We start from the raw sequence: 27223 nt of genomic DNA, 5'->3' as shown, positions 1-27223 counted from the left end.
ATGGCAAGCTAGTTTATAACACGTTTTCTTAAAAATCCAGCCACAGAAATGGACAAGTGTGTCTCTATACTGATGGATGAATGCCATTCCATTACAGTACTTAAGCAGTCTTTAATTAGGAGGATATGAATAAAATTAACACTCGGGCACCATGACTCTCCCACAGAGATTAGCAAATAGCCCTTACACAGAACACTCAGCACAGCATCCTTTGGGCTGCCAGCCAGGAGGACCATCGCTGCCACCACATGCTTGTAGCTGGCTACAAAAGCTCAGCAGTAATCTGGCCTAGACTACAGCAGCTCTGCCACAGACAGCCGTGCTCAAGTGCTGCAGCATCAACTGTCCTCCAAGGAATGGTGTAACATCAGTAGGCTTCCCCTCTATGCTCCTGTGCAAATCAGTCATTCTGCAAGACCAGGAGAGTAGCATTAAGCTGCAGACACCACAGGAGCCAGACAGGGATGCTCCAGCTTCAACTCTGAAGGGAAAATCCATGACACCAGCACCCTGCATCTTCAGTAAGTTCATGGAAACATGCAAACAAATCACCAACAGCTGTAAAAAGAGAAACTTTGTTCTCAAAAAGGACTGACTGACCGGCCTTCCTCTAGCAGGTCCCTCAAGAAAGAGCTGTTCAAGAGAGAATAAGTTCTGTTCAGGGACCAGAAGGGAAGTGAATGAATTTTCACAACCTGTTACGGCACACTGTGGGCGCCTACCAGAAGGGCTCTCAAAATCTACAATGAAATTTCAGCAGCCATGCAGCCATCCATGGCTGGCATTGGGAGTACAAGACCAGAAGGATGCAGTCTAGACACTCTAAAGTAAGACTCTCCCCTTTTGCCTTCCTTCCATAGTCCTCTTCTGGACTGTGGCACGGGATGAAGCAGCACATGGCAACCACACACAGGTAAAATACAGAAATTCAGAGTGTAAGATCCTATCAACCAAGCAAACCAGGATTTACAGCAGCAAGTCATTCTGACTGCCTTTGACAGTGAAAAGGCTGAGAAGGGGAGAGCAGTAGATGCAAACTCGCTTGACTTTTCTCAGGTTTCTGACACCACTCTCCAAATTCTAATTAAAGAAGCTGAGTAAGTATGAGCTTGACAGGCAGACTGATGTAAGCTGAAAATTGGCCAGGTTCAAAGGGCACTAATCAGCAGCTTGACAACTAACTGCAACAGTAAAAGTACCCAGGAAGTTGGTGGTGGGCCCACACTGTTACAACTCCACTGCAGTACAACATGGTGGTGTGTTATTAAGGCACAGGGCTACCTTAGAATGCAGCCTGTGTGCTATCATGGACAGAGGAATACTCTTGTCTCAGACAGACCTACAAACACATTCCCTTTATTCCCCTCAGAACCTTCTTTATTCTCTTTGAAGACAACTGCCAGCACACCTCATCTCACTTGCAAACGTGCCATCTTTAAGGGAATTAAAAAGGAGGACAAGGAACAGTCTTTCCCAATCTCTACTCAAACTTAGATTAACCACTGATAAACGTTAATTTCCAACATAACTATTTCAGAGTGTTCAGCATGGTTTCCTTTCTGTAATAATTCTAGGATGTACCCTAGGTATTTTCCTGTCCTATTAAAAAAATGGAAGAGCAGGTGAACTGGAGGCCAGTCAGCTCACCTCTGTGCCTGGCAACACATTGGAGCACGTGCTCTTGACAACTATGCTAAAGCCCATGGAAAGTAAAGAGGTGATTGGTGACAGCCAACACAGCTTTACGAAGGGTAAACTGTGCCTGCCAGATCTGCTGGCCTTCTGATGGGGTTACAGCCTTGGTAAATATAGGCAGAGTAACTAACATCATCTGTCTGCTCCCATACAAAGCACCTGACATTGTCCTGTGCGACACCCCTGTCTCCTATCATCTGTTCCTGCGGCTTCAATGCGGAGTTATGCAGGACACATCCAGACAGCAAAATGCTAAACCTGCTTTTGCAAGGAAGGTCCTGCACGTGTCAGCAGACTTTGGCTCTGGCGCTTACCTTGGCTTGTACAAGCAGCAGGAAAGCCTCTTGGTTTGCACCTTGTGTCCGTTTATAAAGATCCTCATCCTGGGATCAATGTACAGCACAGCAGCGTAGGCACGGAAGGAGCGGCGCTCAGGCTTTCTGCAAGAGAGACGTGCTCAGAACCTGAGCAGTTGGTTCTGCATTTCCCTGCAGGACACACACTCCCTGTTATGACCACATACTGCAAAGTTGACTCATTCAATGAATCCCCTGAGGAACCAACGACTCCTTCACACTGCTCATCTTTTGTCTTTCCTCTTTCCTGCACAGTTTTCCCCTCTCAATTCTTCTCTAGCTAAAAACAACCCAGACACACTGCTGTCATACAGCCTGCATTTCTGTACATACAAAATGAACAAGTTTCTCCATTGAAAAAACTTTGAAGATTCTTGTTTCCCAAGGAATTGCTACCTAGGTTCCAAATGACCAACAGAATCACCTCCTCACACTGATTTTCACTACCTTGTAGCTTATTTCAGGCACCTACAGCACCATTAATACCTTGCTGTGTTGCCATACCAGGCATCTACTCCAAAACACTGCAAACATGCAACCTTCAACAAGTGAGTGAGATAAAAACAAAAGCTTTTTCTATTTTATCATTCCATGGTATTTTTTTTCAACCTTTGTGTTCTGTAGATTTTTGCACCAAGTTGTGTATTTTACATGTTGCTACCAAATATTTACATACATATTACTGCAGCTTGAAAGGAATGTTCTGAATAAAGCTGGATAATAAAGGCCATAGCTACGACCTGAACCACTTAACACCAAGTGTTCTACTTGTCAGTACACCTGACCTTCAGTTCACCAGCAGTATGCTCCAGCAGAACCTGCCCTGATCCAACACAGAAATAACAGCACATGGGAGAAGCAGCTCCTTCCTCTATCAGTGGTAATCATGGAAGCTCACCATTGTGCACTAAGGAAATTGAGAATCCTAGTAGGTCCCTAGAGGTCCCCAAGAGCTTTGCTGCACCTGCATACAAAGCATCAAACTAATATATTCTAACACCACCATGGTTTAGGGTCAGTTTTTCCTTTTCAGGCTACAAAGCTTCCAGAAAGCTCATCCTCCCTGACACGTGGAATCAACACCACCACCCTCCGCTGCTCCTCTAAGCTGCCCTCTGTGCACATTCACTTTCTTCACCTAAGGAAGGTCCAGTGGCTGCCTGCATCCACCAGCATCATCTGCTCTCTGAAGCTGACCTGCACAATAACTCACATTTTCTTGGTGTTCATTTAACCACAAGCTAAACATTTGTTTGAGATCAGACTCACGACCAGCATCACTGACAAAAACCTGACACCTACAAAAATTACACTCATAGCTGAGGGCATCCTCCCTTGGTGATATTAAAGGTTATTGAGTTGGCTGCTTTGACTGAGACGAGTCAATGCAGAAATTCAGACCAACACAAAGGTGTAGTGCCTGTGAGCTATTTGTACATGTGAACCCCACACTGCTAAGAAACTCCTCAGCACAGAAAAAGCTGCTTTTAGAAAACCACACGCACACAGTATACAGTCAAACCCCAAACAACTGGATCAAAATCCAAGGGCTTGTAATGTCAGTCACACTCACGTTCCCTCTGGGGGGATTTCTGCCATCTGAATGTCTCGAGGGTCAGAAGTCACATCCAGCTCTGGCTCCCCGTTGTCCATCAGTTTGAGGTTAAAGATGATCACCAGGGTGCCTGAGCAAGTAACAAGTTGATTAGACAAATCCAACCCAAACCCCAAACTACGTTGCCCATGGCCAGCACCATACAGACCTTTCTCACCACGGATCTTATTAAACTGCTCCATCACTTGCTGTTCTGATTTGAACGGGGAATACTTGTAAATCAGCTCTGTCTCAATAGCAAACTTCTCCATGTTGTCACTCACAGGCTCTTGGTTCCACACGTTCCAGGTGGGCAGTGGAACAATGACCTGCAAACAGCACAGCATCAGGAGCAACCCGGACTCACCTGCCCCTCTATGCCATTCATACAGATCGATGCTGAGTGAACTCAGCCCTTTCTACAGGCCAACAGTTAGTGCAGGAGCTCTTCTTAACTTTGCAATGCTTTGCATAACAGCCAACTACTCAAGGATCTCTCTTTTCCAGCCTCCCAAGTTCTACAACATCAAGTCTTGGAGCAAACAGCCCCAGAGCAACCTGTGAAGTTCTGGCTGCTCAACATCAACACAACCCATGGCTTCTTTCATCTGGCAATGATTTATACCTAACACTAACAAACCACAAGCTTTCATTCTTAAAGAAAACTCTGTGCTTAACACCTCTCCTGAGCTGAAGCATTCTTTGTTTATTCCAATTTCCCTTTTTTAATTATTTTCGTATGATTCTAGAAAAGTTGTCAGTTTTCTGTTGTTTAGAACAGAAGCACAGATAGAATTATGGACTGCAGATGTATAACAAGTACAGAGAGTCACACAATCATAGAATGGCCCGGGTTGAAAAGGACCAAAATGCTCATCCAGTTTCAAACCCGCTCCTATGTGCAGGGTTACCAACCAGCAGACCAGGCTGCCCGAAGTCACATCCAGCCTGGCCCTGAATGCCTGCAGGATGAGGATGTCCCTTCCTTGATTCAGAATTAAGCTCATGCCAAAACTCCTGGCTCCAGGGGCACTATGGAGCTGCACACACCACTGCTGGCTGCCCACTGCTCCACCAATGGCTTCTTTGTGCAGCTCCCTCAGATGCCACAATGAAAAATCCTTCTTGACATGTAGTGCAAAATAAAAACTTTTCATTACTGACCATGCACTGTGTATACACATGGCACAGAAATACTTCCATGTTAGGAATTCGGATAAAGAACATCTGAACTAAAGGTATACAAATTTTCAGCAGGTAGAACCACACTGACTTCAGCACTCATCATGTTACTTCATTACGTACAAACCTCATCAATGCCTTCTTCCTCATGAAACGTCCGGGACAAGAGGAGGCAAGTCATGGTGTTACTTTTCTTTGTGAACAGGATAAAGTCTTTCCCAATCCGCATGGAACCCCTGGAAAAAGATTTCAGGCAGCACGTTACAATTGATGACCACCACTTCTTAGCAAACCAGCAGCATCTATGCAAACGCTTTAGAAAGCAGACCAAGGTATCAGTTTGTTTCCATTCTGCTCAATTGTGAGACTCCAAAAGCAGATAACAGAAAAAAAATGGCTTAAAAATAGCAACGGCCCTCTCTTTCTACATGTATCATTCCTTCCAAAAAAGCATCTAGACCTGGACATCTTACAAAAAGAACTCCAGCTCTCTGAACTCCTTCCTCTCACACTACTTGCAGTTTAAAGCTGAAGTCTAATGGAGCTTTCCAAACATCATATACACAGTGTAAGTCCATCTGACTTGCACCAACCAAATCTCCTACTAAGAGGCTGCAGCATTATTTTTGCTTCAGTTTCACTATTGATCTGACACAGACACCAAGGTTTGTTTTTTTTCTTCCTGCTTTTCGCTACCTTTTCCAGCTCTGACCCAAGCCCCCTATATCACAACATGACAACACTGCCATCAGCTCAGAGCAGAGCTCCCTGCTGCAGCACGTGTCCAAAGTGCTCCTGCATACCGAAACATGGTACCTTTATTTAGGATTTCATCTGCACGCATTTTTTCTGATAAAAGAAACACCTCAAAGCAAAAAAAAGCCAACAACAAAACACTGATTATCTCGCTCTAATCTCCACAATCTCAGGAGACTGGCTGTGATTAATACCCACGATTTCAGGCCGTTCCCATACTGCCCGATTTGAGTCGACTCCGGCGATCGCTTGGCTGATTTACCAAACTGAATAACGCTGGCAGCTTCATCTGCAACGAGAGACAGAGCAAATCCAAGGTTGGTTTCAATACAGAGAACTTGGATACAAGTTCTAGATGTGAATATGTTTATTTCAGTAGAACAGTTTGTCATATGGAAGAGGCCTCAAGCACGAGCCAAGGTCTCACCCTGAAGGTCTGCTACCCGGATCAATGGCACTGCCTGTATTACAAGTGCTGCACAGATGCAATTACACTGATAAAATGAGTTCTGAGTTTCGTATCAGAGCAGTGCCCCCATCTGAACTGCACCCAGATGTTGTCTGTTAACTAAAAAACGTCAGCAAGATCATCTGCTGTGTCAACCACATCATCACCGCGCTCGTAAACCAAAACCCAGCGCTGGGACATGCAGCTACCGCTGACACCACAGACCCAGTGCCCCTCAGACCACCGTAAGTCACCATACAAAAAACTTTTCAGTTCTGAATAAATGAATTACTTCCTCCTTACTTTGAGCAATTAACACACTGCTATGCCAAAAGCTGATTTTTGCAACTACTGCAACAGAGTATTTTAATGACATAGGACAAAAGTAATGGATATGAGAGCTTCGCAGCTGAGAGGGGCTGTCATTTTTAGTTCAAGCCTTTCCATTGTTCAGGGTACAAAGCCTTTTAATATCATCTGTAGGACAGAAGAATTGTCCTCCCTTTCCGCAAAGATAGCAATCAGTTCACCATAGAATTTACTAGGAGAAATGAAATGCAATTCCAGATACAAGGGAACATGAAGTGCCTTAACAGGAACAATAGTTTAAACAGGAAAACTAACAGCAATTACATCCACAATGCAGATACAAGCTACAAGGGAGCCTGGGACATCTCTTACTATGTCCCACCACGACAAAGAGCTGGAGCCAATGGTCAGGCTGGGTTTGAAGATGCCCAGGTTCACTAGCACTGGCAGTGAGGCTAGTTGGTTTAATGAGAAATGACCAATCTGTATGTTAGAATGCTATTAGCTGTGCAAATGGCATTGAGATTTAAAGCAACAAACAACAAGGTAAAAACATGAGAGAACAACTCTGCAACAACCTTCCTACCTCTATTCACTATGTTCACAAAAGACTATGGGATGTTTCAAAAGCACATTCTGAAAGGATCACAGAACCTCTTTCCTTTTTCCAGCCTACGATGGTACTTTCACGCCAATGAAAGCAAACGTTAGAGGGTTACCTCATGTTTGGAGCTCTGGATTTTATTTTTTATTGTGTTAGTTTCAAAACCAAGTCAGACTGATGTATGTGAGATATTCTAAGAGCACATTACGAGCCCCTTTTTGCTACGCAAAAAAAAAAAAAAACCTTTTATCAACAAGTGCTTTTAAGAAATATTTTAGAAGCCTAAAAAAGGAAGAGTAATTATCTGAGGCATTTCCTTGCTCAGAAAAGGTGAACATATGGTTTACCATTCAGCATTGGAGAATCAAAAGCACAATTTCTTTTGGGCAGAGGAACATCAATGATGCCCTGAAGAGAGAAGTCCTGAAGGGCAAAGACATTCCTCCCAAAGGTCAGGAGCAGAGAGAGACATTCAATCTTATCCTCCACCAAACAAGGTACAAATGAAAACTCTTCCACACTTCTTGAGTTAAGGCCCTAGAGGGATTTTCACTGACAACTATTTCAGTCATACTGTTTTCGTCTTGTCGTGTCTCAGAGCTGCTAGATGTAAAAAACAAACTCCCTGGCAACAAAAAGAGCCCTGACGTGAGCTATGCCAAACAGAAAAGACAAGAAACAATTTGAAAGAACAGCCTGAGCATGGCAGATTGAGCTTTAAAACTCCAGAAAAAGAATAAGGACACCAATTTAAAAAAACAAAACAATTCCTAATAAGAAACATCAAACATCTGAGGTATAAAAACAGGAGATGGAGTTGTTTAAGTCCTCACTGCTGTTCACCCAGAACTGGGACAGAAAATCCTCCTGAGTGACATGCCAGCAGATTAGGGGTCAGAAATTCTATGTCCCGCAGGCAGTGAGGCCATAGCACAGGTTGCCCAGAGGAGCTGTGGATGCTCCATCCCTTGGAGGCATTCAAGGTTAGCTGGACGGGGCTCTGGGCACACTGGTTTGGTGGGAGGTGTCCCTGCCCACTGTACACATTGGAACAGGATGGGTTTCAGAGTTTAGTAGGCAATGTTGGCGGTAGGTGGACAGTTAGACCTGATGATCTTAGAGTTCTTTTCCAACCTTAAAGATGTAATGATTCTGTTCTACACTGGCTGCAGTACATGTGCAAGTACTGAGAATAACAGAGCCCAACTGCAAACACGTTAAACTGGGGAACAACTCTACTGAGAGTTCTAAGTTTCCTACGGAATCATTCAGTATAAACAAGCATGTGAAGCTCATCCAACAGTTGTCCCTCTGGAGGAAGGAGAGGCTCTGCTTGCCAAATCAGCCCCAGAAATCAGTGATGTCCTCCCAGCTTGTCTGTCATCTTCCTCAAAATTCCTCCTCTCTTAGGTAGACATCTCAATAGGTCCCCTCCAAAGTAATCCACCCTGTGACTACAGTCACCAAGCTTCACAACATTTAGATGAACTGGGGAGATCACAGTCAGTCTTGTGCTACAGAGGCTACTGGGCCGCTATGTGTAGGGTAAGATGATTGACTCATAGTATTTAGCACATGCTCAACTGGTCCTCAGCTACTTAACTGGGTGTCTGCTATCAGTTCTTTCAGCCCCTCACTTTGAGACAGACATGTGGTTGTTATCTTTCCTAGCAAGACAGTGTTATCAACCCCAAGCAAGGCCTCAGGCGCCTCCTTGTCTGCTTGAGCAAAGCCTGGAGCGTAGTGGCCAGGTGAAGGAGGAGTCTGGGGGCACCACCGCAAATCCCAGTTAAACGCTGTTCCTCACCACAGTAGGCCTTAAATACATAACAATTAAAGAAATGAAGATTTAAGTAAGCGATCAAGAGTTTAGTACTTCACAGCATCCAGTAAAATGAAAGCACTATTCAGCTTCCAATCTTCAAAATGCAGTTTAAGGAACAAGAAGTGGTATGAAAAGCAAGTTAAGTGATTGAAGCAAAGAAGTCTTTACAAATACAATTAGAGATAACTTCTGAGATTAATTGTAAGTAAAAGCATTGGCAAGCAGAGCTCCTCAAAGCAGGATCTTCAAGATGCAAATAAGGTGCATGAATTGGCAGTGCTGTTTGCTGATGCTAAAGCAAAGCAAGAAGCTTTACTCCTGCTAAACCCAGCACTGATTTACATTAGTGCTCATGATGAGGCAGACTTTGCTACATTCTTCTCATACTCCTAGGACTTTCTGTTGACCTCTGTCACAATGATGAAACAATAGGACAATGCTTTCAAAGTTAAGGTTGCACACATTTGTTATTAAGGATGAGAAATGAATCGCTTGGCAGCCCCTGATGGAAGTAGGCCTCTGCCCATCACCTTTTCCTTTTCCTGGCTGTACTATTCTCCTTCTATCCCCAAAGCCAACTTTTGTGCAGTGGAAATCCAAAAGCAAAGCTGACTCATTTCTATCATGCGGCACAAGAGTTTTCTTATTTTTCTACAAACTGAGGAGGTGAAGAGTTTGACACAGTGAGAAAGGGGCACTGCAGAGGCAGAAACACGTATCCAAGCATGGAACTACCCCTTAGATAATTCCAAGCTGTTAATTCAGCTTAAGCCATAACATGAAATCTCAGCTTGAAAACACAAATGTAAATTGCTATCACTTACTTGAATCCATTCCTGTTCCATCATCCAGAAAACACAGCATGAATCCACCTCGCAGGTTTTCTTGGTGCTCTACAAAAGAGTTATTTAATACTCCCACGCACAAATTTAAAAGTTTCATAAAATGGAAAATCTGCTCAAGCTAAGCAGTGTTCATGGGAGAAGTAACACAATAAACATGATACAGCTATGCTCCAAAAAAGGGCACCACGTTTTTATTACAGAGTGACTAATTTCTCCTGCACTTTAACTTGCATGTAAATATATGCTACAACAGCGCACTGTAAAAGCACATTTCTTAAACATCCAGTACAAACAACCCACTTTGGTGTTATCTGACCTCAGCTGAAAACTGATCTTGCACAAGCTACTCGTAAAGGCACTGTTTTTTGAAGACGCAAAAGCACAGGACAAGCAGAAATGGACACAAATACATTCACTCTTACAAAGCACATTTGTATCCAAAACCCAAGTTTTAACTCCTGACTTGACTGACAGCATGCAAGGAAGAAGCAGGAGTGACTTACCAGTATAAATGTCTATTCTTGTGGCATCCGCATCTCTATGAAGCAACAAAAACCCAGTCAGTATTCAAATGTCAACTGGAAATGAAGCTAAAGCCAGGCACTTTCAGTAACTTCAAAAGTGAACTGATTGCACACATCTAAGTGCACGAAGGCCCAGCACACAGTATGACAAGCTAAAAAAACCACGCTGTTCTGCTTTTTGTCTATTTGAACCCATGCTCAAACAGAACGTTGGAACTGCACATAATGAAACCTAGTTATGGTATCACTGACTTATACATAGAAGTCGTAGTAAGGAAACAAAAAAAGTGCACACTTCTGAGCTCCCCCCTCTTCCACACCACATACATTTTTCCTATGAAAAATGTATTAACTTCTGCATAAAACTCTGTAAATACAAGATTTGCTCCAAAAGAAATGCCTTCTATTTTATGATGTCAGCCCACAATGTCAGAGGTGGATGTTGGTGGCATGGCAGTGGAGGTTGAACCTTCCCACCAATATCTTGTTACATGCTGCTGCTGCATACAGATGGCAGCAGAGGGGCAGTCTGACAGAATGGCATCTGACATGCAGGTGCGTTTGAAGCAAGGGTGTAGAGATGAATTCCTCCACGTGGAAGAAATGGCACCTACTGACATCCATCAGTGCTTGCTGGATGTTTATGAAGAACAAACAACAGATGTGAGGACAGTGAGGTTGTGGGTGGTGCATTTCAGTAGTGGCAACAATGTGAAGGACGAGCCATGTTCCAGACAGCCATAGATTTTTACAAGCTGATCAAGAGTGTAGTTCTACTACAGCAATAAACACCCACTTCGTAAATGCCAAAGCCACTTCGCATTGTCTTTGTATCTCCAAGTAAAACTACCTTTCACAGAAGGTTAACAATCTACAGAGTCTATCTTCTGCCAGAGGACGAATCAAGTTTTGAAAAGAAAAAAGCTCATCAGTCCGAACGAGCTACACTTCATGATGCTGTTGCAAAAGCAAAGAAGTGCAACAGCTGCTGACCTGAGAGTTGAAATGCATTTAACATACAGGCACAGAGTCCTAGTTTCCTACACACAGAAATATTTCAGTTCCAGCTTCTTACATTGCTAACAGCAAGGTGTGACAATTCACACCTGATAGGATATAATCTCAAAATATTTTCACCATGCCATATCATATTCGGTGAAGCTGAAAGGATAAATATGCAAAGGTTGGGATGTAACTATAGGCTGCAATATGAGTTATGTGGCTTAAGATATGCTTTTTCCAAATACCAGGTCTCTCAAGAATCACAATTGCTCTACTTGTTCTTGCCTTCTTTTCAACATCTCAATTCTGATTCGTTTTCATTCTATCACTACTCTGGATACTAGGAACCAATGATTGTCCAAGTATAAAACAGTCCCAATTCCACTACTACTTTATCAATTTCTTTAAACAAAAAAGATAACTTACTTTTTCATTAAATCCCTTTTCTTTAAATGGTCTTCTAACCATTTCCCTTCTGAACTGAATTACCCCATGAAATTTATCTTGTTAGAAATAACACTTTTTTTTTTTTTTTTTCCACAGGGCAGACGTGCCAGTATAAGAGAATCAACTCAAACATTCATACTAAGGTACAATGAGCTATTTCAATTTTTATTTCTCTTAAAGTTTGCTAGAAGTTAAGACTGCCTAACATCCCCTAAACAGTGCAGCTAATTAAATTATTTACTGAATATACCTTGGGAATTAGGCAGTGTCAGATACGCACCTGGCATTATCTACAAGTTCAGCAAGGGCACCAAACAAGAACTCATGGGTAGTTCTGCAATAAAACACAGAATCAGCAGGGTTACACTAACACTGAGGAGACCTTTAATTAAACGAAAATCTCACATGCTCTAAACAAATCAAGTCATAGTTCTACAGTACCAACACTGGCTACGGACGCAAGATTACAATGTGTTTTACTATCTGCTGGAGCAGAAAGGCTGCTCAGTAGAGGATCTGGCTCAGAAGACCTGCGGCTCTTTACAATCTGAAAAACACTGCACCATAAACATGAGCCTCACAGCCTTAATGAAGAATTATTGACTCAAAGTCCATGAATTATCCAGTAATTCATGTAAAATTCTCAATTATTCACCACACTGCCAAGTCTCTTCATGGCACCTAAATCCCATCTATCTGAACAACATGGACAGATTAATGTTATGCATAAGGTTTGTCTTCACCATGCACATACTGATATTGTGTAACTTATTTCTGACATGAAGAAGTTTCCAGATCATGGGAGACTTCCAACAGATGCAGCTGCTCACAGACCAGAATGCCATCTTCCTCCACCATTGCACACCCTTACAAACTCAGCATTAAAGTCACGCAGCCAGACGTCACCAGCACAAAAAGCTACATTTAGTTTCCAGCCTCTTAACTGCGGCATTTTGTATGCAGAACCTACTTGAAATGGAGTGGTCACGTGCCTTAAACTTGACAGATGATATATGGTGAGGACATCTCCAAAGAGCCCATAGAACCATTCCAATAGATTGTCCCAAACGTTAACTGAGTAACTCTGTTGGAGAATCAACTTCTTGCCATACCTTCACAATCCAACAGTTATTTCAAAGGCAGATGAATCATATCCACCCCAACATTTAACTTCAGCCACAAGACAGGAGAAACAATTTCTCTTACTGAGTCAGGTAATTTAACCAACCCAACAAGGTTTCTGTAATTTATTGCTACTCTGGGATGGCTGAAGAAGAGACTGAGTCTGCAAAAGATATTTTTAGCTACGTCTTTCACTTTGCACGAAACCTCTACACATACAACTTCCTGTCACTACCACTACAAAGACTGAAGTCACACTTAGTTCAGATTTGCAGTTTTAGAAGAACAGATGCAAAGGCACAGAAAACATGTAGCCAACCAGAATGCCAATAATTACAAAACAATTCTTCACATTTATCTTCAGCATCGTGAACTGTAGCTCATCAACATAGCTGAGGTTAAAAACATCAAACTTCCAAGCTATCACTAGAAAGAGAATAGAGCTTTCCTTCTCTGAAAACTCCAAGGAAACCACAGACAGAACGGAAATGGCATTCTGAAGACCACCTGACTGTCCAGAAGGCCTTATCAGAAGCTCGGACCTGCTACTCTTTCCTTTAAGTGGGATTTCCTGTGCACACAGTTCAAGTGCTCCCATCATTTAGGAATCTATTTAACTTTATAAATTAATATCCAACAACCCAGTTTATTTAGAAATTAACCCATGTCAGAAAACAACAAAACACAACAAAGTGGGTACTTTAGAACTAGTAACTGTGCTTCATCAGCAGCTTTCATACTACAATTTCAAAAGTATTTTAAATTAAGAAAAGATGCAAATAGAGAAAGATGCAAATAGAGATTCCAAAGACAGATAGTGGAACAAGATAGCTGAAAAAGTAACTGCATTTAAGACAGGCAAGAGAAAATAGTATTTCTTGATAACCTGACACCACACCTAACTTGAACACCTATCAAAACCTGAATCTCTTGCACAGACATGGGCAAAGTGATACCTTGGAACAAGCAAGTGAAATCAATTTGAGCTGTTTATCACTAATAAAAAAGTTATATATCCCATAAATATCTAGTATTAAGTACATTAATCTCAACACTAAGACTTTTAAAATGTCCCAGATGATCTTGTCAGTATCTAATTAAGTCACATGAAGCACTCAACCTAAAAAAAAAAAAACAAAAAAACAAACAAACAAAAAAAAAAAACCTGATGATATCATCTTACAATCAAAGGTGCCTGCAGTACTTAACAGCCATCATTACCAACTGCTGACAACCCTCTCCTTGCTCCATGCAAAAAAAACCCCGCAGGATTATATTGCTTGCAACATAACTTTCACCAACAGAAGCCAAGCTGTTGCCAAAATAGTCTATCAGAGCTCACACATAACCTGAAAACACTTAAGTACTGGCTAGAACGTCATCATCAGTGGCTACATTAACCTAATTCAAAGCACCAGAAATACAACCACTATTGATTCAGAGCACTAGAAATACACTTTAATTAAGTGAAACATGAGAAGTCAGGGAGAAAGCAGTACTAAAATCCACAGTCTCAGTGACAACTCACTGTACGTTGACTGACCTGGAACCACTCTCCAACTTCTACCACTTACTCAAGACAGCTCCATGCCGGAGGCCAAACCTGACATGGATCAAATGAATGCAAGAACCTAATTACTAACAAAAGACAGAAGAGTAGGTTTGTTCCGAAGGAGGTCACATCTGGGAAAACACTTAAGCTGGAAGTCTTGCATCTGGGTCAGAAACACGAGCTCTCCTTTCATTACTGCTTCAGGCCAGAACAGAAAATATTCTCAAGAAGAAACAGGAGGGTGTGAGGTACGAAGAGATGCTTATTTGTTACTTGTATTCCTCATATCCACCAGTCAGTTATGCTGAACTCCTTCCACCTAAGTGAACTTCCTCCAGTGGAGCAGAATTCAATGGGGCAATTCCAGTTAAGAAATAAAACCTAATTTCAATCACAAGTTAACTCCAACTATGCAACACTGCTCAAAGACATTCTCTACTGCTCAGGTCTTAGCAAACTCCTTCTGTTACGCCGTACAAACATTCCAGATATACCAAATAAGTTGGCTGGGCTGAGGTGTATGTTGTTTTCATTTCAGTGAATGCTTCAGAAGCATCTTAAAGCAGCAGCATCTACTTTACAAGGAAAAAATCCCAGTTGTTGTGAAGGCAGGCAGGTGTCTTTGGGCAGTCACCATAAGGGCCATACGTTACTCATTTCCATGTGCTTACATACTGAAGCTTTTCTTACTGGATCCACAAGAACTTCCACATAGATCAAATACACAAGCTTCAGAAGAGCACTTACAAAAGTACTAGAAGTAGTTGAAAAAGATATATACACTTTGCAACTGAAGTGATTCAGGTACATGGTGCAGTCTGCCACCAAGCATGGCAGCGCAATTGGCTCCAAGTCCTCACATTCAGGGACCAAATAAATTGGCTCCTGAAAAGTGCTTCAAAACATACTGTTAGATGTATTACCTTTCTGAAGCAGAGACAAGAAACAACAATAAACAAAAAAAAGCCCCACATGCACTGAAGTAGTATTTCACTGAGATTGTATGGTTTTCCTCTGACAGCAAAAATAGCCTGAAAGACAAGAGCCTCCACTACCAAAAATCCTCTTCAGCTCTTCGCTCACTGATTTTGTCATTGGTGGTGGTTGTTCAGTTTTTATTAATATTACTGAGAAGAGGGAGAAGTTGCTTATTTGCTGAACGGGTTTTGGCTTTTCCACTGTTGCTCTTAGGGAAGTATCCAGTTTATGCACTGATCCCCATAGCCTCAGAAGGCTCTTTGTTCACGGTGTATGAAAAGGCCCTGGCTTTGGCTTATTCACACAGATTACCCTCCAACCCCTAACGAGGCAGCTATGCAGCACATAAGTAGATCAACAGCAAAAGCAGAACAGAAACTATAGCAGCAGTACGGAATAACTTGGGATACTTTGGGGCAGCAACACCAACACTGGTCTTCTGCAGCAGACTTCTGTCTTCTTACAAACATGGCCAGAATACATGGCAAATCCAAGACACTGAGAAATCTCTACTATCTAACAGTGCTGCACAGCAGGAGTTAACTTGTGATCAAACTTGTGTTTTCTAATACATAAGAACTTCTGTTTTTCACAACTGGATGTAGGAGCTTCTCAAGTCCAGGAACACGACTCAGTATCGTCCATCAAGCACCAGGCTTCATGTGTGACTGCTGCAGGCCAAACAAAGAGCAAAGCCATTGGACATGGACCCCAAGGCGTCATTAGGCTGCTTCTGTCCTTCTTTTGTGCAGAACTCATGCTTTCCTGATAGTGAGAAGAAACTGATAATGTTCTTGGCACACATAACAGCGAGATTGTCTGAGTAGTTGCTCCTGGAGCCGTATCTTTTATTACCAACACAAACGCTGTTGGATCTACTTCAAATTGAATGCAGTTAGAAATCTTCAGACAACTGCAGACCATTGATGTCCCTCCTTCTAAGCTTGCCTTTACACACTGAAAACCAGGAGCAAAAAGATACTCAATTCCTTCTTCTATTGGCGGTAACATCAAATCAACTCTTCCGCAGAATGGTTGGAAACAAAATGACCAACAGATGCCAAACATTGCTTGTGATGTTCCTCCAAGGCAGCTGAGCCAGAGCTCTCCTTCAACTCTTCCATCTGTGGCACAGCAATGCCTGCTTCCCACGGGCAGGGCTGAGGCGGGTGCATAGCACCATCCCTGTTAGCACTTACCATGTTCTAGATGTGCATGCTGAATGAACCTCTCATAAAGCAGGTGAAACTCTAGCTTTCTTCGGCAATTTTAGACTGATGGATTCCACGGTTTAAAATAGAAAATAATATATATTTAAAAAAAAAAAAAAAAAGCCAATTCGAAGAATCCCGTGCTTCTACTTGAAACAAATGGCACAAAAAATCCAGGCACGGACCAAACAAGATGGCAGGGAAGGATGGCAGCCGGGTGTGACGCGGGGCCGCTCCGGAGGGCTGCACACGCAGCGCTGCGCACGCAGATCAGCCCCGCGTTCTCCCGCTCCCATCCGCCGCAGCCCCGCACCGCCGCGCCGCTCCTCGCGGGGGCGAACGGATGCCGGAGGGCGGCCTGAGCCGCGGGGCCGGGCCGCGGCCCCACTTACCTGCCCGAAGCTCCGGCCCGGCCCCACCCCGCAGCCCGGTACTCACGAGTTGGTGTGCAGGTACTCGAAGGTGAGCTGCGCCCGGTTCAAGCTGCTGTAATTAGCGCAGGACATGGCGGCTGCGGCGGCCGGGCCGCTCTCCGCGTGCGCCCTCGAGGCTTTTCCCCAACCCCCCCCTCGCTCCCGGCACCGGTCACCGCCCGGCCCGGAACGACGGCGCCATCGGCGACGCCGCGCCCTCCGGGGCGCCCCGCCCGGCCCCGCGGCCCCGCTCTGTCCCCGCTGCGGTCGCGCCTCGCCGCCGCCCGCGGCCGCCGCTCCCCCCGCAGGGCGGTGCCGCGCCGTTGGCCGCCGGTTGGGCCGCCGCGTCACGTGACGAGGGAGCCATCGCGCGCGCCGCCGCCGCCGTTTCCGCTGGGCCGCGTGACGCGCGCGCCCGGCGTGCGCGTTCCCGCGGTGCGGGCTGTGCGGCTGGGAGCTGCGCCGCGGCGGTGGGCGGCGACCAGGCTTTACCCGCCGAGACTCGGCGCCCATCCGGAGCTTTAATCCGTTGCGTTTAACGCCGCCCGGTTTTCATGCTCTTTCTGCTGCCGAAGGCTCCGTTAAGGAACGGCCGAACGTCTTCTTAAAGCGTGCTCGTAGGGTACGTAACATGGTGCCGCTCTACACCGCAGGCAGACGCGGCGGACTTGGAGGCCCGGGTTGTACTGCGGAACATCAGTGGAAAAACGCCCTGCTGTCATCTGGAATGGATGCTGACGGGGTGGAATGGATGCTGACGGGTGGAATGGATGCTGACAGGACGGCTGCATCGCCTGCACCGAGAAGGACAGGAATCCGGGTGATCCCAAGTGTTTGTGGTGGAGCGGTGCAGTGAAACATAGATCTGGTTGTCTGCGAAGGTGAAATCTGTAATGCAGGCTTTGTGTTTGAATTGCTCGTCTCCTGTGTTGTCTGCAGCACAGCGAGTGCTGCAGTGCTGCTGGCAGTGCTGTGTGTACGTGTGTGGTGGCTGCCTGGTAACTGCATGTGTGTGCAGTGTTTTGTTTTAGGCCTTCTGTTTCAAAGCTGTGTGAAATTATCAGGAAAAACCACTGACAACAGCGATATTTAGGTGGCCTTAAGGCTTTGATGGGAAATATCTCTCTGAGTCTTTTAAATATTGCAGCATCGTTGTTGTACTTAGCTTTTATTTCCTCGTGTTGCAGTATCAGAAGCAGATGGGTACAGGCAGTATAAATCCCATTGTAAGGACAAAGTAGCTATTCAGGTACATGTCCCTGCAGAGTGTGAACTTAACCTTGTGTGTCTTGTCATCCTTGTCTCTTTGGAACTCGGGGTATCCCTTCTTTCCCTAAGGGGAACTTTGTGGCGATCTCATCGCTGTACCCTCAGGAAGGAAGAGTTTATTTCCTGGCACTCAAGGGATTCACAACTTCAGCAGAACTCCATGTCAGACTGCAGCGGAGCAGCCTTGCTGTGCTGCTGTGGCATCGCAGGGCTGCGCTGGTTGGCAGTCCTTTCCAGCTGGCCCCTGGAAGAAAACAGCACATTGCAGTTCCGTTTCATTCGGTCAGTCCCTGGCAGGAAAGTACTCCTTTCCATCCCACTGTTCAGTGGTGTTGACTTCCAAATCTTTTTCACTTTCAGTGACAACAGAAATTAAAATTTCAGTTTTACTTTTTCCATCGCTGCTCTGGAGAAGATTTCAGACATATTTTGGTCCTCTGCTCTTTGGTTTCTCATAACAGTTTTAGAGGGCTGTGTAGTTCACTAGTCCACTGAGCTGCTAGTCTGAGCTGCTAGACATCCAAGGAGGAGCGAAATTACCTTTTGCAGAACAACATTTGGATCACACAACATTTGGTCTAGTTTGGCCATAGCACTGCTGTTCTTTGATGGGGAACCTGTCTGCTGGTGGTTGGAGGATTGCTGAACTCTTGTGGCCTGTGAGCCACTGCTGCAAACTGCTCAGTTTCTTTGCTTTTGAAACTGAACTATTCCCGCTGCAAATTGACACCTGTCCTCATTAAGGTGATTGTTTTAGCTTAGGAGCTGTCTTTTCAAACTAAACAGCTCTAGATCTATTATATTAGTTTTGACAAAGAACTTTTCTTTTTTCCATCTGCTATCAGCACCGTTTTCCTGAGTTCCTGTCCAGCATGTGGATATCTTATACATCTTATACTAACTGGTAGAATGTATCTGGCTTTCTCTTCCACAGATGTGATAAAGTGTCGTAGACAAATCCCCCCTCGCCTTTGAGTGGCCTTTGTTGCAGTGATGCAACAGCATGCTGAGATGCACGCAACGATTCTGATGAATGACCTGTGGAATGGTGGTTTGTCACAGCAGTGCATGTTGGGGCTTGAAACATACAGTCCTGCTCTTCTTTAACCTGAGTTTCACACACAGAGCTTAATTTCAACACCTCAAGCTGTGCAACTTTTTCACTTTGAAGTAGTTCCCAGATCCCCTCCTAAAACTAGTCTTTAGAATCCACACTGGCCAAACTTTGTGTTTCTGGTTGGGAAGTGACATTTCCTATGGAGTCGTGTGTAGCGTTTCCTGAATCCTTAATCTGGTGTAGTATTTTGATAACCCTCTTTCATAGTGTCATAGCCTGAGGTAGTTGAACAGTTCAGTTGGTGGCTTGTATTCTGAAAATGGGAGGCACAGGCCTTGAACTAGCAGTTATTCCTCATCTTGCCTAGTTTTAACAGGCTTGACTTTGAAGCGAGCATTTAATGTGTGTCACTATACTGGTAAGTACTATGGTTGCACCATACAAATGCAGCAAAATGTATGTCTCACACTTACGTGAGGCTTCCAGAGGTTGGTGGCTTTATTCTGTGTATGTGGATACTAAGAAACATAAGCCTCTGTGCTGTGTAGATGTGATTTTCACTGTTGGCATAGTCCTTCTTGGTTCTGTCCTGACTGTTCACATTCGGTGTACTTCTCTCATGAAGTTCAGGTGTTGTTATGGGTCCCAGTAACCTAACTTGCATGGATGCCCTGAATTCATAGGAGTTTCAAAGTGCCTTACTGCAGTGGACTGTGAAAGCATGGTGTGGGCTCATAACAGTTTGGTTCTTAACCCTTTGTGCTCTGCCATACACTGGCTCTGCTGCATGTTTCACTTTGATTACCTTCCTTTACAGGTGAAAATTCTTCCTGCCATGAAATACACTCCTCTCTCAACACACGACAAGGCATTCTTCATTAAATAGGGTGTGATTGTCTCACTCAGAGAGGAGCTACATCAGTCTGCCTTTTCCTGAGCGTGATTTGAATATCAGAATCAGCCCAACACAATGCAAGAACAAAGCCACGGAATCAAGAATTTAGGAAAAAATAAGTGTCTTACTTCATTTTTTTTCCTAGCAAGGGGTTCTGCCTTATGTGGTCTGGGGTAGAGCTGTTTCTCATGTTCATAGCAACATCAGTTTGGTCACTGTCGTTCATGCCAAGTGGCAGAGCAATTTGCTGATTAACTCAAAAAGAGACGCAGAATGAGACTTTTTCCATGAAATTTTTCATGAATTTTTCCTATGTTGACAAACCTAATTCCTGGGTTTGTACTCTCTGGGACAGACATTAAAGGAGTAGTCAGTGAATCAATCCTTACAAGACATGCAGACAAACTAAAATGTTCAAATGCAACTTCCTGACCGTGAATGGAAGGCACTGATGTGAAAATGCAACAACCCTTTGCACGGAGCCCAGTGTCAGTCTCGTGCTGGCTTATCTCACGGGAAAGTCACATCATGGGTTTGAATTCATTATTTAATCTAGATATTCTCAGTGAGACACTGGCTGTCAGAAGTGACTTTGTAAATCAGTCTGCAGGAGATTGGAACGGGGAGAAATTGATGAGAACAAGGAGACATCTTGAAGGAAGAACCAGGAAACAGCAAAATGGTTGGATGTTGAGGATCCTCCACCTCTACCAGTCAGAATTCCCTGACCTCAAGTCTGTCTTTGCTTCATGAACTAAGCAAAAAAATAAAAATAAGAAAAAGGAATTAAAAGACCAGGAAAAAAAAAAAAAGAAGCAGCAAAATGTCAGTATAAGACTTCTTCGCCTAAATCAGAAAATGCAGTACTGAAGAGCCCACAAGAAGCTGGTAGACAAGGAGCAATGATGGAATCTTAAAAGAATTTAGCTGACAAATGTGGAAGAGTGGCATGAATCAATCAGGGATTTACAGTTTGGACAGGTTGGATGGTTTCCCACAAGGGAATTGAACCCGAAGGCCATGCAGCTTCTTTCTTCCTTAACTGTGGTTGCGTGACAGTTTAGTGGCTTCTGCCAAGATGAGAAGGCATTTTCTTAATAAAGTAGTTAATGAGCAGAATTTCTTTTGATGATGAACAAGTAGTTTTTCCTACCTCGTTATTTTAAATGTGGGGACTGTGTTCAGTTCAGAGTGTCTTTTTAAACCAGCCTGATGGACTTGCTTGACATGGACAGCTCAAATGGTTTCAGTTTGGCAAAATGGCAACCAACTGAAGACATGATCTTCTGGTGATCACAAAGCAACAGGTGATCTTGTGTGGGTACATCCAAGAAGATGGGGCTGAGATTTGAATGAAGAGCTGAACAGCCATGTGACCACGTCTGAAAGAGAACACAGCTGGGCAATGCTAGTGCAGAAAGAGGACTCTGGAGACTCTTCTCATTAAAATATCTCTCAGTAATGATTGTCAAAGAGAACTGTTCCTCTGTTCTGTGAATACTACCATGCGTTATGGCTCTTGTTGTCTGCAAATGCGAGTGGTGGTACGTGGAATGCACCATAGCAGCAAACAGACTTGCAGCGAAAATCTCAATTTTGGACAGGACTTTCTAAGAAATCTATGTCCACATTGACCTGTGGAGTCCTTTTGAAATGACTGAAGGAAGGAGCCTGCAGGCCTTCCCAAGAGCAGCAGTGCCATTTTGAACCAAAGGCAATAAAACTCTTAGATTCTGCCAATATCAGGAGCTTGATTTCAACAACCGGAGATGTGACTTGCACGTGCCTGTTGCCTTTGCCTTTACCTTGATGTCCTTCCAAAATGTGTTCTCTGGAGAAAGTTCTCTTACAAGCCAGCCTGTTGTTCTGCATCTTTTCTGTTCTCCCCAGGCTGCAACAGGTTCACCTTCTAAACTGGCCTGTCAGCAATGCTGTGAGAACTCTGTAGCTTTATTTGCCCTGTCTTCTCCATTTGTTCTTCCTTCAAACCCTTAGCAAACCTGTTTGACTTAGCCACCTCTGAGCTCTCTGCTGCTGTCTTCTGCCTGGGTCCCACTGCACCATGTGTCATCTCTGCCTCATGTCAGTGTGGATGCCACTAGTTTGGGTTGAAGGCTGAGCAGGGGCTGTGGGGCTGAGTCCACAGCTGGAGCACTGCCATCAGCATAGGGGTGGAGGGAAGAGGTCTTTTCTCGCTCTCTTTACATATTTGTGCCTATCGGAGCCTTGGTGTTGCTGCCATAGACCCACAAGGTTGCCCTGGTCAGTGCCAGGCATTCAGTATTCAGCTCGAATGTGGAGGTGTGCTTTGCCAGGAGGAGCACCACCATTTCCAGGCAGCAGGGATGGACATCACCAGATCTCTCAGTGCCACCAGAGGCCATCCCAACTCCAAACCCTACATGGGGAAGCTGCCTGAAAGATGGGAGAGAATTTCTGCATCAGGAGTGACTCAGGACTTTGGTATATTGCGTTCTCAAATATTTATTTCAGTGTTCTTATAAATGTTTTATTTGGAGAAAAATATTGTAATTGGCCAATATTCCATAAAATCTAAATATTTTGCTCTAAGATAGTACTTCCCCTGCTTGTGGAGATTTGATTATTTGCTGATGACACAGTTCAAGCTCTCTGTATTGACAAGGGCTTTCCTCCACTCCTTGGTCTGTTTACATGTGACTGAAGCCTTAAATCCAGGCACTCTAATAGCGAGCGGGGACAAAGACGATTTATCCTTGGTTAATCTTCAAAAATTGCTTCTCATCTGATGCTTTTTTTCCACTGAGAAAGATTGTATATGGAAACAGGATGAGGCAGTTGAGGAATAAAAAGGCAGAATTCCCTGTAACAGCTGCACTGGCTGTGCAGAGAAGGGGGCACTTGTCAGAAATAAGGAGCTGTGCTAGCGAGGCTGCTTGTTCTCTGCACGTGTGCAATACAAGAGGTGTTGGAGAGCGGGCAGTGTGTAGTGTGTGCCTTGGGCCTGTCCCTGTGAGCTCTTCCTTAACACAAGCTGTGAAGGGACTTTCTTGGTGTCACTTGCTTTCCAGCGCTTGAAGAGTATTTAGCGCACTAAACGGAGCAATGCTGTGCACTCAGTACTTTGCTGTGTGCTGATTTCATGGACCAGAGATCTACCTTTGCAAGCCTGCAGTGAGGATGCTCAGGCTTCCACCATTGCAGGACTCATGTTGGAGTGTTGGAGCATACGGGGAGCTGGCTGGCTCTGCTCTCGCTTTTCCCAAGCCTTTGGCAGAGCTGAGGTCAGCTCCTGGGCTGCAGCTGTTGGAACCAGCAGGCTGCAGTACCAGGCATGGGTGGAAAAATCCATGGTGTGAGCATCTTGGGAATGTTGAGAGTTTTTTGAAGTGTCATCTGAAGGCTTTAATCCATTGTATGGTCCTAGTGAAAGCTGCTGGCATCCATCATTCTGCTTGGCTCTATTTACCATCTGTACCTGGGTCCAGGAAAACATTTTAACAGATGCTAGGAGAAGAGGAGGAGGCGTGTAACAACAGCTTTCTACTTTGCAGGATACCAAAGGAATGTGCATGCGCAAGAATGAAACGCAAATACTGCAAGTGGATCAGAAACAGCTTCGTTTTGTGACAGGTGGTTTTTGTATCCTGCAAGTGCAGAAGCTACAGTGGGGTAAGAATGAGGCATGTTTTGGGTGGCTGGGAGAACAACTTCCTTGAGAAGCAGCACAGCACAAGAAGAATCCAAATTGGGTACAAATTAGGAGAAATTTAAGTGTTCTGTGAAAGGTGGTGTGTTTGCTGTGAAACATGGCTGACATTGAGGGGCAGTCTGTGGCAGTGTCAAGACAGGAGAATTCATCAAGGGAGAGCAAGCTGCAGCATTCAAAACTGTGAAAAAGTCTCCGGTGGCTTGCACTAGTAGAGGTAGAAGTATATGCACAAGTCCTTTGGCATTGGAGGGTTCTGTGACTCATCTCGTGCTGGGAAGGACTTGTGTCCCTGCAGTTATGTTTGTTACTCCCTTGTCCAGTGACCTGTGAAACACTTCTTGGTCCCTGTGCTTTGGATGGAAGAAAAAAATTCAAAATTACTTCAAAGCCACCTCTGGTAACTCCTTCAAAGGAGATGTAGTGCAGTCTTCGTTGTAGGTAACAGCCTTCCCCATCACTGAGGCTATCAGTTGTTTTTCTGGAGGGTGATGGCGGCAGAGGCAGAAAGCAGAAGTGCACCACGAAAGGGAACCAGCTGTTCTCCCATCCCACAGCATGGCAAAAAAGAGTGTAGAACTGGTACCCTTCTGGACATAGGCTTTATTCCAAGTGCTGGGAAAGAGAGTGAAAAATCCCCGAGATGCGGAAGAAGGAGAAGCAGGACTGCAGGTGGGATCTGGCCAGGATTGAGTCCCAGCACCACAGCAGTGTCAGACCTGGGGCCACTGGCTCTGCAGCCACCCACCCAGGCTCTGTGTCAGCTGCGGAGACACCGTGCACTGGCAACTGCCCACAGCCACATTTGATGTAGTGGCAGTGAAGACCTCGGGTGGAGCAGGAGTTCAGCAGCCACTGACATACAGGATCTCCATTTGGAAAGGGCTGCCATGGTCGGAGCCACGGGGAATACAGCACTGGCTTGTGACAGTCACACATGGAGAAGCAAGGGCTGACCCTGATTTAGCGATTGATGTCATGACTTATGAGAACGACCTCCAGACACGGAAAGGATAGAAAAGTTCTTCACAGGGACCATGGAGCTGGCAAGCACCCCAGGATACTGATGGTGGCCGCAGCAGCTTTGCTGTGGATAAATTCTCCTATTTCCGAAGGGAATTTGTGACCACGTATCAAATGCCAAACAATGTGCTAGCAATCTTTTTGTATGTAGATAAAGCATTTTAATGCAATATAGCTCAGCCTGCCTGCAGCAGACTAGACATACTGACAAGGATTAATAGTCCAGCGCAAGACTTGGCAGAGTCGCAAGCAGGGAGGACTCCTAACTAAGCAGCTGTTTGAGTCTTATATAAGCTGTCTAGACCAAACATGAAGAAACGAAGCCAATCCTGGCATTAGACTCCCGCTTCTGCACAGACGGTCTCCAACCTACAGCCTTCATATCTGAGCTTGTGCAAAGCGAGGAAGAAACAGAAGGATGTTAGTAGTCAAGCCAACTCTGCATCAGAAAAAAAGTCTGTGAGCAACTATAAAAATAATGGAAAAGAACAGTAATGACCGAGATTTATTACAACTAGGAAAACAGTTGACGTTTTGCATGCAGAAAATATTGTGTTGCCAAGAATGTCTCTTCACAGTAAGCCCACAGGAGTCAGGTAGAGCTGGGGAGCATGGCTTATGCTACAGCAAAGGGGAGGATGCTCCTGGCAGAGAGCAGCCTGAGAGAGAAGGTGCAACTTTTTCTAGTTCCTTGTGACTGACTCAGAACGGAAAATCAAGTTCATTCAAAGAGAAAATAGAAAAGAGGCTGCTCTTGAAGTATTTCATGTGGCAAATAAGACAGAAGGGTCTGTGGCTGGGACAGGTGTGACTGCGAGGGACTGGAAACAGCCAGGTCTGTCACCAGGGAGCAGCAGAGCAAGATATATCCTGTTGGTGGATGATGGATTAGCCATTGGCAACTTGCAGATTGAAGGAAGCCAGAAGTTGGATGACACAACCAATGCTTGTGCCATGGGGCAGGACGTGACCCGCTGGGCGCAGCGCATGCAGGAGCCCTTTGTCACCGCGTTGTTTGGCTCATTAATGAATACCAGAACCAGTCTCGCACAGGTTGTTCACAACATTACACACGTCTGGCTTTTTTTGGGAGCAGTGTGTCACAAGGGCCTGTTTTGCTGTTTCTTGCTGCCAGGGCCCAGGAGATACCAGCTGCTGGGCAGTGGGGTGCAGGGGGCCCTGGCTTGGTGGCCATGCAGAAGTTGGTTTCCCTCTGCCCAGCCCCAGAGGAGCTCTCCCTTAGGGAACTGCCTGCAGCCATCCTGTCAATGAGAGCAGACTGTGCCCAGGGACTCTGGGACTCTTTGGCTTTGCTCGTGGCACAATTTCTAGGAAGCCCCTTTGAAAGACCATCACGTTTGGGAATGTCTGTAACCTGGTTTTTAAGTTACAAGGATTGGTATCTTCCCTGTACCCCTTGTCCTTATTCCAAACCCTTCCTTTCTTGGCTATAGCAGATCTCAGCATTGTGATTTATGGGCTCCAGAGGTGTCCCAAAAAGGGAAAAAATAGCTGTGTTCAGACAGTGTGACAAAGAAATGGGAGAGATGGGGGGGGCTGGGGACGGACGGGTCACCTCTTAGGAATGTCCTGCCTATGGAGATGCTGGAGCAGCCTCCTTCGCTTGCTCACATGGTCAGAGCCTTGTACAGGCATTTAGAGCTGAGTTGGAACCATAGCAGATCTGTGACCTCTCTTCTGGACTGACAGAGAGTTTTCTGCCCAGCTCCAGGTGTTGCTTGTGAGGTGTCAAAGGGCTGGAACATCTCCACACAGCCATTTACCTGCATTAAAGCAAGCAGGACTGAGTTTCCTGGCTACCAGCTGTGCCTCTGCTCGGGTCTCCATCCTTGTGGCTGCCTGCAGGCTTGCTCTTGCCTGAATGGCACGCAGAACTCATCCTAGCCCTGCACACGTATTGCTGTCCTGAGCACATGCCAGCCCTGCTCCAGCCTCTGCCTCCCATCTCCCTCTGCTCCCAGCAGACGCAGTGCTCTTGCCAGCCTGTGGCTGCATCCTCTGATGCTGTGCAGCTGCTCCTGTTGGCAGCATGGCACCGGCACAACCAGGTGCTTGGCACAGTGAGATACAGCAGGAGCATCTGGCTCAGTGCAACACTCTGTGTGCCACACACTGCTCATAACGCTGTGGAGTGCCTGCACCTCTGTGAGCAGCAGGAGAGGGCAAATCGATGGACAGACCATCTTGTGCATGGGATGGTAGACACAGCAGAGGTTCAGCCCCGGAGATTGATGCTTGAAACAAATCAGAGCAAAGAGAAGCAATGTGTGCCAGCTGGGTACCGTGAGAACTGGAGTCCTCAGTGCCTGCAGCAGCATTGCTCTTCCTCAGGCAGATGTGGGACCTTCCTCATCACACGGCTTCTTCACGTCTCGGTGATGAGGCATCCGCAGTGCTGGTAGGAGGC

General features: G+C 45.1%; 1 protein-coding gene and 1 long non-coding RNA gene across 4 annotated transcripts in view; one reads left to right on the top strand and one right to left on the bottom strand.

Moving 5' to 3' along the window:
- Positions 1-17028, bottom strand: part of MORC2 (MORC family CW-type zinc finger 2) — a 37649-nt gene extending 20621 nt beyond the window's left edge. The window contains exons 1-9 of one of the 3 annotated variants that reach the window (XM_052689525.1): positions 16889-17028; positions 11868-11921; positions 10118-10152; positions 9594-9662; positions 5782-5872; positions 4955-5063; positions 3815-3974; positions 3625-3736; positions 2010-2135 (exon numbers count right to left, since the gene is read on the bottom strand). In XM_052689525.1, coding sequence (XP_052545485.1) covers positions 2010-2135; positions 3625-3736; positions 3815-3974; positions 4955-5063; positions 5782-5872; positions 9594-9662; positions 10118-10152; positions 11868-11921; positions 16889-16956 — 824 coding nt within the window. In that variant the 5' untranslated portion in view covers positions 16957-17028. Of the gene's footprint in view, positions 1-2009; positions 2136-3624; positions 3737-3814; positions 3975-4954; positions 5064-5777; positions 5873-9593; positions 9663-10117; positions 10153-11867; positions 11922-16888 lie in introns of those variants that run through there. The other 2 variants (XM_052689523.1, XM_052689526.1) reach the window with 2 other exon arrangements.
- Positions 17029-17248: 220 nt separating this feature from the next.
- LOC128083833 (uncharacterized) lies at positions 17249-26208 on the top strand. Its single transcript, XR_008208203.1, has 2 exons — positions 17249-17485; positions 20007-26208. It is a non-coding gene; the product is annotated as an uncharacterized LOC128083833 (long non-coding RNA).
- Positions 26209-27223: the final 1015 nt, after the last annotated feature.

Source organism: Tympanuchus pallidicinctus, unplaced genomic scaffold (assembly GCF_026119805.1).
Source record: "Tympanuchus pallidicinctus isolate F22 unplaced genomic scaffold, pur_lepc_1.0 scaffold25, whole genome shotgun sequence".
NCBI lineage: Eukaryota > Metazoa > Chordata > Aves > Galliformes > Phasianidae > Tympanuchus > Tympanuchus pallidicinctus.
The sequence above is the reverse complement of the archived record's forward strand: the minus strand, read 5'-3'. Positions and strand labels throughout refer to the sequence as shown.